At 38.8% G+C, this 12,923-nt stretch overlaps 1 protein-coding gene across 4 annotated transcripts; it reads right to left on the reverse strand.

Annotated features, from left to right (window-relative positions):
* Positions 1-680: 680 nt before the first annotated feature.
* Positions 681-8,476, reverse strand: cnga3a (cyclic nucleotide gated channel subunit alpha 3a). Of its 4 annotated transcripts, none has more exons than XM_044199361.1 (9): positions 8,168-8,476; positions 5,892-6,008; positions 5,627-5,716; positions 4,619-4,792; positions 3,845-3,904; positions 3,079-3,276; positions 2,854-2,955; positions 2,663-2,769; positions 681-2,560 (listed from the first exon to the last, which is right to left on the reverse strand). In XM_044199361.1, the coding sequence occupies exons 2-9, from the start codon at positions 5,990-5,992 to the stop codon at positions 1,164-1,166; spliced, it is 2,229 nt and encodes a 742-aa protein (XP_044055296.1). In that variant the 5' UTR covers positions 5,993-6,008; positions 8,168-8,476; the 3' UTR covers positions 681-1,163. The 4 variants fall into 4 exon arrangements, with proteins under 4 accessions (XP_044055296.1, XP_044055297.1, XP_044055298.1 ...); XM_044199362.1 differs by having other exon boundaries at positions 4,619-4,747; positions 8,168-8,474; XM_044199363.1 differs by lacking the exons at positions 3,079-3,276; positions 3,845-3,904 and having other exon boundaries at positions 8,168-8,471.
* Between the last annotated feature and the right edge of the window lie 4,447 nt (positions 8,477-12,923).

Here is a 12,923-nt window from a genome sequence, read left to right on the forward strand (position 1 = left end):
AGTGGAGCATTTACATGTAGAGGCTGAAGAGCCAGATATTTTTCTCAGGAGTAGATTTTGACCAAAAAGTTTAAAAGAGAGTAAATATTGGTTTTACATTCATTAGGTGGCCAGAAACACGACTCCAAATGAGTGCTAATGTTGCTCTGTATCTTCTGGATGTGTAAATAAGAAACTGTTTGCTAACAAGTTCACTATACACTATCAACTTAAAAGACACAAGATGTCAGTGTTGTGAGCTTGTTTCTGCTGCATTCAACTGGCCAAACAATCTGTTAATGCAGGTTTAAAGGCCCAGAAAAACTTTTTCTCTCAACGTCTTTCAATCAGGTTCTAACTATGACTAATGATTTCCTATATGAACACAAAAGTCTCGATAGAACAGTTTTGGTGATTTCACATGAGAGATTACTGTATTACATTTTTCTTCTCTGTGCCCTTCTCGATTGTTTGAAATGGGGGGTGGGGCTCAGTTTGAAAAAGGTACCTCTATGCACGAATCAGGATTTAGCAACATTTGAATCAAAATTTGATGGGTTGTTTGTCAATCAAATCAAACCCAATCCACACAGTCCTGATGAAGGACGACAATCAAAATATGTATTGTAGAATTCACAGTGCTGCAGAAATTGTTAAAACTTTCTCTCTCACCTACAAAAGGACAATCTAGACATACAGTATATGTTATATGAACATTTTAATGTTTATTCACATTTTACAACTGATAGTGCATGCTGATAATAACTTATAAACAGAACTGCATTTGGGTTTATTTTGTACATTCACATACAGTATCAAATGGATATTACAGTCATTATTCTGTATGAACTGTCGTTCATACTTTACAGATAGATCAACGTATTTTCTGGGGGAAATGTCAATACTGATCAGGAAAAAAAAACATTCCTCATTATTCTAAGGCTATGAAAAGCCATTTTTTTGCATACACATGTGCTTCTGATCAACATACTCAAGTAGTTTCATGACAACATGAAATTGGCTGTCAATCATAGCATACACACAAAAATATGTATTTGCTGTATACACTGTACACAATTTGACACATTATGATGATAATAAACAGAGATGTATAAATAGATATAAACATGGGCCTTTAAAAAGTGTCACTCTCCATTTCCTGTAAAGTTCTCAGGTATCTCACATTACTGCACTTTTTTGTCTTTGTCGGCCACCACTTCTGACAGGTCCTCTGGTTGTATGGATTTCACTTTGGCCTCCATCTGAGTGACCCTCTGCTTCATCCTCGTCTGGCTAGACATTAACTCCGCCATCAGCTTGGCGAACTTGGTCTGCATGATGTCCAGGTTGCTCTGCAGTTTGATGATCTTCTCTTCTATGTCTTTGGGGTCGGCGCCGGCGTTGGCGACCGCCTCATCAATCAGGTTGTCTTTCATCAGGATGGCTTTCCCCTTCTCCTCCAGAGCTTTTTTGGCGTCTGGATACTCAGTGAGAGCTTCCACCAAGTCATCTTTGGACAGGGCAAAGAGATCAGAGTAGCCTACGCTTCTGATGTTGGCTGTTCTCCTGTTGCCTGCTTTACTGCCCTTAATACCCAAGATACTGATTTCCCCAAAGTATGCGCCATCACTGAGCACTACAAACTGAGTGACTCCATCATCGGCCACCACAGCTAGCTTCCCTTCCTTGATAATGTACATCTCCCTGCCAATATCCCCCTTCTTACAGATGTAATCTCCAGGACTGAACACTTGTGGCTGCAGCTTGAGCACCAATTCAATCAGCAGACCGGCTTCGCAATCCTGGAAAATACGCACTTTTTTCAGCGTATCCAAATGGACGTTGATGGCAATCTCAGCCTTGAGCTTGTCTGGGAGGTTCTTCAAAACTTCCTTCTCATCACAGGTCTTCTTCTCAGTCCACAGGTAGTCAAACCACTTGATGACCCTGGCTTCCAGGTCTTTGGTGACCTTTCGGAACTGCATGTACTGCTTTATGGAGTCGATCTTTGCCTGGAACTCAGCACGAGAGGCGTTCATGTTGGAGATCATGGCACCAACGTTACCGACAATACTAGCAAAGATCAGCACACCAGTGAGGAAATCGGCAATGACAAAGAGGTATTCAACATCCCTGACTGGTGGTGGGGTCTCTCCGATGGTGGTGAGGGTCAGTGTGGACCAATACAGGGAGTAGATGTACTTTCTGGCCAAGCGACCGTGCTCTGGGTGGCTGATATTGGGATATACCCACGTGTCAGATCCAAAACCAATGGTTTTCGAAATGGCAAAGAACATACAAGCATTCCAGTGGATAATAATGAGGATATAAAGTACGAGATTGCTGATGCGAAACATGTTCGGGAAGCTGGTTCTGGTTTCAGTCCGCTCAAAGAACTCAAAAAGCCTTGAGATTTTGCAAAGACGGTTGAATCTGAACTCTGGGTTGTTGAATCCAAATTTCAGAAATAGCAGATCAGTGGGTATCATTGAGATCATATCGTATTTGAACTGAGATGTTGTTCTGTATTTATTTCTTAGTTTCTTGGAATCTTTTACCAGCAGGCCTTGTTCCAGGTAACCTGAGGGAAAACACGAAATTAGGAGCCAAATCTAAAAGTACAATAGACTCAAATTGGTGTACATGTGTAAATTCTGTCTTGAAACATTTTCAAGAATCCGACCTGTTCTTGATCTGACAAATGTGTCCGCATAGTAGATGAAGTCTGAGCTGTAGTCCAAGACTATCCAGAGGTTTGTATATGTGTCCTGGAGTTCGTTAAAACAGGCTCTAGAAGACAAGGAGAATACATTTTATATTTTGTGCGCGTCCCACTGAGTGAGTAAGTTTTAAAGCATGTTAAATGGACAATACCTTGTTACAATCATCATCAGGTTATAAAATACTGGGCCTGCGATGACGGTCAGCCATTTGTAGTACTGGTCTGTGGCTGGATCCATAATCCAGATTTCTTTCCTAAAAACAACTCAACATTATTTGATGTTGTTGCACGATTTTTAAATTTTTTATATACAGTAAGTATGAAACAGACAGATGTGTGTTTTCTATAATTCAATTTCCTGTATCTGGTGTACTTACGGTGGCTCCTCTTTCTTTTTATCATCTTTCTTATCATCCTTCTTATCATCTTTCTTCTCGTCTTTCTTCTCATCCTTTTTGTCATCTTTCTTCTCGTCCTTCTTCTCCTCTTCCTTTTTGTCCCCGTCTTTCGTCTCGTCTTTTTTCTCCTCCTTTTTCTCATCTTTTTTAATCTCCTCTTTTTTGTCCTCTTTTTTGCTATGGACCACAATTTTAGTTTTTTTTTTATGGTGGTAAAAAAGGACGGAGGTAGTCTATGAGGAGCTGTCAGAGGGCTACCAGACTACATGAAGGGGGTCTAGTGGAGGTTTCACAGTTTTGGATTCAATGCTTTGTTGGAAGATCTGGTGCAGGTCATACGTTTGTCGAGCAGATGGAATCATAATGCAGGTAAGTTTCCATGTCTTCTTTCAGTTTACCACTTCACAACCACTATAAGCTTACTATCAGAATATGCCAGATATTCCCCAAAGGTTAAATCAGTGCAACCCACATCATAACTTTCAACAAAAAAAATCCCTCAAGCAAGCAAAGGGACAGAGGTATCATCTGTCTAATGCAGGAGGAAACACCAAAAAGGAAGGGAAGGAGAATTGGAAGACATGTTTCAAGGACTTCTGTGCTATAAGCTATGCTATTTACTGCAGATTATACCACATTAGCTACATGATACACAAGACGCTAAAATGTCCAGCATGATCCATGACTAATGTATCTATTCTTCTATTTGAATTCTATTTTCTGACACAGATATACACACACTTACTCATCTGTGTTGTTGCAGTTATTCATGTTGTAAGCAGCTAGCGGCCACTTACTGGCAAGACTTTGGAAAGAAATAAAGGACAAGATTTTTATACAGTGAACCCTCAGTGTCAGACATTAAAGCTCTTAGTCTTTAAAGACATAGTCCCTGTGTTGATTATTCACATCATTGCATGCTAAATGTAAAAATGTAATTTTTGAGTATTTTAGTTTGTTAAAGATCCCTCTGTCTTCCTGTAAAACTATTTTTGATGACTCATCTTGATCTCCCATAAATGTATCCAATCAAATGTGATTTGGGGTGACTGGTACACCGCTCATCATATAAAACCACACTTGACCATTAGTGGTTAGCTAGCAGAGCAATATCATAGTAGTAAGGTGTGTGTTTGGATGTCAGCTGGCAAAGACTTTGTTTACATTTCCAAAGAATGTGGTTGAGGTCTAATGTATTAGTTTCACTCCTAGTCACCTCCACCTGATCTAACAATGCGAGTGAGGCTGGTTTGTGTGGCGGCCAACAGTCCTCTGAAGCTCCCTTATCTCTCCACAGCAACATTGGTGAAGCTAAAGACGCTCTAACTTCCGTTTCAATGTGACTTTAACATCATTTTCTAATTTCATTCAGCCCAGTGTGACTCGTCAAAGATTTGAGGAATCGATTGTACTCTTGTTTGGTGGGTTTGTTTGAAAATGTTCAAACAAAGAAACCATTCTCACCGTGAGTACTGAAAATGAAACTTTAAGGCACTGACCATCACAGTCCAGTACTTACTTTCTCTTACGGATTGTGTCGTTGTGGCCCACAGACTGGGCATTGCTCTCTCGACTGGAGAAGTCTTTGAGCTCAGGGCCTCTGAAGCGCTCGAGGAAAGAGTCATGCCTCTCGGCTTCAGGGTTTACTCTGTGAGACGCCCAGTTCCACAGCATGAAGAAGAAGTAAGAGAGCCTAGAGGGTTAGCAGGAGGTAAAACAGAACAAAGTGACACCCATCTAGGCTAGGAATGGACTATTAGTTTTATCGTCTCACAGAATATGTAGATACCAATGGTGGAGGAAGTATTCAGATAGATAGATATACTTAAGTAAAAGTACCAGTATGACAATGTAAAAACACTCCATTACAAGTAAAGGTCCTTCATTCAAACTTCTACTTAAGCTGTATGACATTATTAGATTGTTTATACTGATGCATCAGTGTGTAAGCAGCATTTTACTGTCGTAGCTGGTTGAGGGGTTGGTAGTTTATCTACATCATAAACAGTTGGGTAGTTTAGTCCAGTGGTTCTCAACCTAGGGGTCGGGCCGCCTCAAAGGGTCACCAGATAAATCTGAGAGGTCGTGAGATGATTAATGGCAGAGGAAATAAGAAAACAACAGATATGTTTTGATTTGTTGGACTTTTGATTGAATCTTTGCTTTTTTTGTGAAATATTGGACCATTTTGGACGTTTTTTTGTAAAGGGTTACAAGCCGAAATGATTGGTAACCACTGGTCTATACTTTAACAATGTGTCATATTTTATAAGCTTATTATATGTTTTTATTTCAAATCTTAATCTCAAATGTAACCAGTAACTGACTGTCAAATAAATGTAGTGGAGTAAAAAGTACAGTACTTCGCTCTGAAATATAGGGGGTAGTACTGTAAAAAGTAAAATAAAATGGAAATACTCAAGTGAAGTACCTCAAAATTGTACTCAAGTACAGGACTTGAGTAAATGTACTTTCCACCACTGGTAAATACCAACTAAGAACTTAAAGTATTACTATTGAAGTTTACCTGGCCATTGCCCCAGCACCTGTAAATGAGTTTCTGTGGGACTCTGAAGACAGCGCTCTCTCAGAGTTGTCTTCACAAAGAGAGTGAGTCCTGGAAGACAGCAGGGTTGGAAAAAAAACATGCTCAAGATCATGCCTTGCAAACTGTACCAGGCAAGTGACTAATTTCAGTCTGTCAGAGGCCCAGAAATGAGTCTTCAGTCGTCAGAACAGTTAAAGCACTAAGGCACAGCTTGAATTGTAAGAATTTCATGGTGATATCAGACCTGCTGTCCCCATTTTCAATGACAGCGAGCTCCTCATCGGGCGTGTTGGTGGACAACCGATGTCTGCTTAAAAAGGACTTTTCGCTGCCGATTTTTGCCATGTTGTCGTATCCGGCTCTGCTGGCCAGGAGCACACAGATACAGAGAAAAACACACTATGAGACTGCAACATACATATATCAGATTTTACAAGCCAGAAATCATATAGCAAAAACCAACAAGTCATTTCCCTCATGAGAGCTGTGTTGTTGATGTGTTTACTGAACGCCACTTTTCACTGTTTGTCTGAGAGTAGCACCTAAAAATACATCCTCATTATGTCCTTAACACTAAACAGGATCAGTGCCCTCTCTCTGTGAACGATCAGCTGGTTTTTAAAATAACTAAGCTAAGGCTTACAGGTAGACTGTAGTTGCTATATTCAGTCGTGTATACAGCAGGTTAAGTCTAATAGGGCACCACTCAAAGAACAGGTACAACTGTACGTGGCTGAGGGCAGTGACTCTCTTCAGTTCTAGGTACAGTCTGGAGAAACAGCCAAGTCAGCCATATGCTCCTGTAAAGTCTCCAGGAGCTGCAATTTAAAAAATCTTTTATATTTTGATACAGTGCAGGTTGATTTTAGGCTTTTGAGAACATTTCTACCCAATTACAAATCTAAAAATGGAATGTGCAATTTGCTTCAAATGATAGATTTTTTTTGTCTACTGGTAAATAATGACTCACTGATCTCTGGGGAACACCAATGGTTGTAACACGTGCACACGTAGATTAGTGCTAATACCAGGGAGTTAACCAACCCCCACTAAATTAAATCACACTGATAGAATCACCAAAAAGCCGAGTGCTTGAAGGGTGACAGAAGGTAAAGCCAACGGTGTGACCTCAGAACGCATGTTTATAATGAACTGTTTTGAGGTTATTAGAAATCAGCGTGATTGTGATGTGATTTACGTCTGTTTTTTTTTAAACTATATTTTCCTGCTTTCAAACGTGACAACCACAACTGAATTAAGTCACAGACTATAGAGGATGATGGTGCAATTGTTCCAAAAAAGAATGAAATGCATACCACTTGTGGTGTATATATATATTATTTATATACTAAAATGTATTTTAAAAAACCCTTATGATGATATACTTGCATTCTAGTGTACAACATATAGCATACATACAATTTTAACATAAAAATAGAAGTTAAGAAAATACACTGTGTTGGGAGAAAGTCCTGTCTTTATGTCCAGTAACAATCTGTGAATTTACTGATGCACAAAACTCGAGCCGGACTCATACCTACTAATATTTGAATGTGATGACGACACTTGCAATAGAAATCAGGCAGTCTCTGAATGAACTGATGTTTAAAATATATGAATATAGGCCTAATGATGCTTTGGTTCAGAGATGTGTAATGATTTAACTGTGCATCCTCTGTAATAGAGGGATCTTTCAAATCAAAACCAATGTTTCAATTATTATTATTTATTATTTTTATTGTTTTTGTTCCTGGAGATTAGTTGCTCTGCTGCACCCAGGTGTCAACACTCACTAAGAGGCTTGAGACTCGACATAAGGTTGTGTATTCATCGGGACATCGCCTTCACAAATCTACCTTTTTTTTCTTTGCTCATTATCATTAAATCCAGTTAGAAATGGAAATGCACTTGTTGATTTGATGAGGAGTTTTAATAGACTGGTAGTTTCTCTATAATCTCCTACAAATGTACACATCTTAAATAAGATGTTAGGCCTGCGCTGTTTAACTAACGCACTATTGGATACATGGCGGCTGCTAAAGACTTATAATAAGGTGATAATTCATATGGCATAGGAATATCTTGTTTTGCTTTACAATATGTCTAATATGTTGTTTCTGTAGTCCACAATTTGTGTTTGCAGTGACATTTGTAACAGTGACAAGTTGCCTAAAATGATGCTGAAAATATTAAAGCCTTGACAGTTTTAGTGGGAATTTATTTGAGCATCTTCGACAATGAACCTGTTGCTGCGACAGGCTGCAGAACACCGGAGAGTCAAAGTGGAAATTAGAAGACAGAAACCGACAGCTAATGCAGATTTCTTTTATACATTTTTTTTTTTTTTTACTAAATCTCTATAAAAGCATTATAGAACAGTTTTAGAGATACAAGAGGAAAACTAAAATGCATCATCTGACACATGATCCTGTTTTCGATTCATCCATGCATCCTGTATCGCAGAACTATTTTCTTTTACCACTGGATCTATATTCAGAGTATTGCACATTCCCAGCTCACCTGTTTAAAGCCTTTTCACGCGGAGTTTTGTAAGTCGACCAAACAAGCGAGTCCCCTCTGATTGCTTCTGTATAATCCCATCTTCAAAACAGAAATGTCATATATTTCTCCAGAGAAATATGTCCGATCCCTTTGTCCGAACGCAGCGTCACCAAAAATATCGATGCCCGCTGTCCATAATTGGTGCTCTGCAGGATGAAGACTGAGCTGACAGGTCCCAGATCAGACGAGGGGAGGAGACCTGTCCATCCCTGCACCTGCCATCACTGTGCACAGCTCACAGCGCAGGCACAGCATGACTGGAGTCATCAGAAAATACATTTACAAGTAAAAAATATATCTATTAATCAAATGAAAGGACTATTATATGAATATTGCTGTTTTTTCATCTATAGTAGAGAAACGGAAGTAGCACAAAATGGAAATACTCAAAGTAAAGTACAAACACCTTCCAAAAGGTACAATGGGAAATATTGTACCTTTTACTCCACTATTTATTTAACAGCTGTAGTTAATCTGCAAAGTACTAGTTACTTTGCAGATTAACTACAAAATATTTTACACAAAACCTATGATGATTTTATAAAATCCAACACATTGCTATAAGTTTAACCAACAGCATAACAGTTAAAAATAGCTCCACCCCAACCAGCTGCAACAGAAGATTCTAGTACACATGAATGCATCATTAATAATAATCCAATAATATAATATGTACATAATAATATAACACTGGCGTGAGACATTTTTCTGCTAAACGAGAACTTTTACTTTTGATACTTTTACCATTTTACTGCTGACCAATCAGACTTACCTTTTTTTTTGAAGCATTTCCTGTCATGACATCACGAAAAGACAAACATGTCATAGTTCAATCCAGTTAAATTCCAAACTAATTTTTGCAGAGAGGCAAAATTGTAATTTTGAGTGGAAATGACATGTACTTCACATACAGCAGTTTTCTCATGAGGAAAATATTACCTTTTCACAATGCAAGTACCTCTTTGACGACAGTTTGATTATTAAAATATATAATATAAAAGAGCTGATAAAAGTCAAAGCTACATGTTTTGCTGTTTTTTTCCTCGCTAAAATGCAGGTGTCACAGGAACAGACGTTTCTTCTGCTATAAGTCTCTAACGTCACTTTCTATACTGGTATGCCAAGATTATAGTGTTTTGTATATAAGCATAGGATTTGAGAGAAAAGACCAAGACACATAATGTATTCACACATAACATGGCGTTTGAATGGACTGTGTGAAGGGTCATATGAATTGGAAGTCAATCACTTGAGCAATAATTCGGGTGATTAGAGTGGACTGAGAGAAGCATCCTACATCACAGTGTTTCTCCTGTCTCTATTCCGGCTCAGCACCACCTTGTCGCCCCGCCCCCCTCGGCATCACCTGAAGCCATAAGGTTAAAAGAGAAATCCCTTGGCAATATACGGAGCTGCACCGCTAATCCCAGCTTAGACTTGAGTATCTATTTCAGCCACCTAATGCCCCCTTATGGATGTGGTCACTTAAAGACATGTACTTTTTGTAGAACATTTGACCTTTTCTGTCAATATTACACTAAATTCATGAGCAGCCAGACTATTGCTGCTTTAAGTTATCTGCGGTCACCATTTTGGCATATGGTCTCTGATTGCCTATACATTCACTCATAGATATTTTAACAATCGTCTATAGAAATCATCCCTGTAATTCCGATATGTACAATACTGCTGCAGAACCTGATCATGTTTTTGTTTTCTGTGAGTCTGTGGTTATCTCAAACTGAAGGGAATTAGCACTGTAACAGACTTTAGGATTGTCCTTACTGAGAGTGGGTTTAGGGCAATCCATTAATAGAAACAGTGTACTGGATACACAGAAAAGGCGCTTATATACAGAGAGTCTGTGGACACTAACAGCCAGAAATAACATTTCTTTAAGCTTCTCCACATATTGTGTCTGATTTAAATATAAACTCACATTCGCTGTGCAACATGTCAAAGCTTTTGTAGGATCTAACGTCCTTTTAAATACTGGGTGTTAGATCATTGTTCAAACCAATCAAATATGTGGTCCTTTTAGCCATGAAGTTGTGTAAAGCTATAACCACTTACATTTTTTTTTTTTTTTTAGAATGCCTTATTTCAGTTAAATTCTGATATGGTGAAAGAAAATCAAGAAATGGTAGACCAATCACTCTCCCTCATTGGATTTAGTACTGTCTCCAGGTGCATAGAGATCTATTGAAAGCCTCTTTACATCTCTGCCAGAAGGCACATGGTAATTACTGCATCCTAAACCCTGCCTTTCCCAGAGTGCACCATGACACAGTGCAACAATTGTTCCTGCATTCTGGCTTCCCGGTGCATTTCCAAGTCAATCAGACTGTGCAGCCCCTTCATTTAAAACCCTCAGCCATTCAACAATGAGCTGAATCCAAACTGATGTGATGAGTCTCTAATCAGGCCTGATCGCCAGCTGCTAGCAAGGCTAAAAATGCGTGTATTTTAATGTCATGTTCGTAGCCCTAAGAGCCAGGTGAAATTATATTCACCTGAAATCCCATAGGATTATTTCTATTCTTTGCATTTATTGCAATATACTATTGTAAATCTTGAGTTCTTGATTTGCAGTGCGTTTGCCCTTGTCGGCCACCGTAGTACGCGGCCAAAAAAACTAAATTAATTAATACAGGTTCAATTAATTCAGTCATTGCAACTCACAATTTACAATAGTGTATTGCAATAAATGCAAAGAACAGAATATAGCAATGACCAAAAATGTGTAGGTTGAAGCCAGAGCTTATTAAGCCTAGCCTTATCACAAAACGATGACGTGAGAGCAGTGAGAGTGAACCAAAACATTAAAGTTGCAGGCTGGTCACAAATACATAGTTTATTTATTTGTTTGTTTTATTATATTTAAGGATAAATCATTTTCTAAAACAGCTGGGCGCTGTGGTTTTTAGCAAGCATTTCTCAGACAGGAGTAAATGGTATATTTCAGGAACATGTCAGCCAGTGTTTCTCATTGATGTGTTTTTAGGCAACAATTGTTGGATTTTGTCTTTTTGTGGAATTTATTGACAATAAGAAAAATATAGATTAACACCAGACTTATCCTTTATCTAAGTTGGATGGATCCTCATGAGACCCCAAGTAGAAATATTGTTGCCGTCTCTGGCTAATGTCCAAGGCAGGATGTGGAGAGTAAACACATCACTGTTGCTGTGCAGATTGGTTCATCCTCGAAATGTGTTGAGAGATGCAGAGTGGTTGGGAGAGTTAGTGTCTTGGTTTTTTTCATGGTAATTCAGTTATTTGAAAGCTGAGTTAGAGCAGCAAATGAAATTCAATTTTTAATGAAAAAAAAATGGACTAAACATGCAAAATATACATGCCTGTAATGTAAAATCAGAGCACAAGCTACATAATAAGGAGGCTCTTAGATGTGTCTTGGCAGTCAATATCAGTTTAAGTGGCCGTGGAACTGCTGCGAGTCCTCTTGTGCTGATGAGTTGTACCCTGTTCATCAGATGCTGGGGATGATTACTCGTACCTTGTCATTGTTTTATTCCAAACAGAGAGGATGATTTATCCTCCGCCAAACACTTACACGGGGTTGCTATAACAACATCAAGGACAAGTTTGTGGGCCTTTGCCAGAGACGTCAAACACAACATGCCAGACATGAGGAAAATCTAAACCTCTAATCTACAGTCACTACATGTGTGAGGCTTTCTTTTGTTTGACTCATAATCCTCTAATAGTGCAGTAATTTTACCTGTGCTGCAATCAGCCACACGCGGGCTGTTTGTTCCTTTTCCCACTTGCAATCAGTCCACAGCACAAGTGTTTGTGTGTGTGCTTACCTTTTACATTCACACTTCTCCTTTACAATCACATGTTCATGTACATGGTTTTAAGAGTGTGTGATTGGCTGCTTGGCTCTTCTGTTGAGCATCCGTGCTCAAAATGAATTCTGGTCTATCTGCAGCCAACCATGGGAGGCTGTTGAGAAACGCAGTAAAGAATGAACTGAGGGTCTAATCAGAGTCAATGGAGGAGGGAGCTCGCAATAATTAAGGTCACACTAAACAGCACATTCACAAATAAATTATGCTTGCAATATCGGCATGTTGTATCAGAGACGTATAGAAAAAGCTGCACTGAGCCTTAGACCAAAAACAGCATATAGCAATGTCATTTTATAACATTTTAGTGGTGATGACATTGAAGAGTTTCTACATTTAGTTGTGAGCAGCTGAGAATGCTTAGGTGTGATTTGTCGGACATTTAGACATGTCACAGTAGGAAAAGCACGTGTCAATAGTAACATTAAAGATGGCTGAATTCCATTTAGCTGCTTCAATTTCAGGGTCCTGGTACTGTGCATTGACTTGTTTATTGAAGGTCTGGGGCATGACAGTATGGGATGCAGAAAGAGATAGTAACTAAAATCTTAACTAGAAGCTGAACTAAAACAAAAAACTAGGACCATACTCTAGTGTCTGGTAATATTCTGTACATGGTTAGTGCAATTATAGTATATACTGGTTCCTCGTTTGAATTACATAGATGAGTATTGGGAATAACTACAGTGAATATATATACACACAGTTATATACGGGTATGTAACAAGAAATAGGAAGGTGTGTAATATAAAGTATGAATGTCAGAAATTCGTCATTGGGAAGATAGTGTGTCCACGTGCGTGTGGAAAATCAAAGCAGCACTTAGTTACGGATGGTAATGT

This window comes from Siniperca chuatsi, linkage group LG6 (genome assembly GCF_020085105.1).
Source record: "Siniperca chuatsi isolate FFG_IHB_CAS linkage group LG6, ASM2008510v1, whole genome shotgun sequence".
NCBI lineage: Eukaryota > Metazoa > Chordata > Actinopteri > Centrarchiformes > Sinipercidae > Siniperca > Siniperca chuatsi.

What these genes read in the sequence shown, in the direction of transcription:
- cnga3a (XM_044199361.1), bottom strand. Translation starts at nt 5,992, where the DNA reads ATGGCAAAAATCGGCAGCGAAAAGTCCTTTTTAAGCAGACATCGGTTG. An exon ending in ATTGAAAATGGGGACAGCAG is followed by an intron (nt 5,717 to 5,891) that starts GTCTGATATCAC and finishes GCTGTCTTCCAG; the next exon opens with GACTCACTCTCTTTGTGAAG. An exon ending in AACTGCAACAACACAGATGA is followed by an intron (nt 3,277 to 3,844) that starts GTAAGTGTGTGT and finishes TGTGGTCCATAG; the next exon opens with CAAAAAAGAGGACAAAAAAG.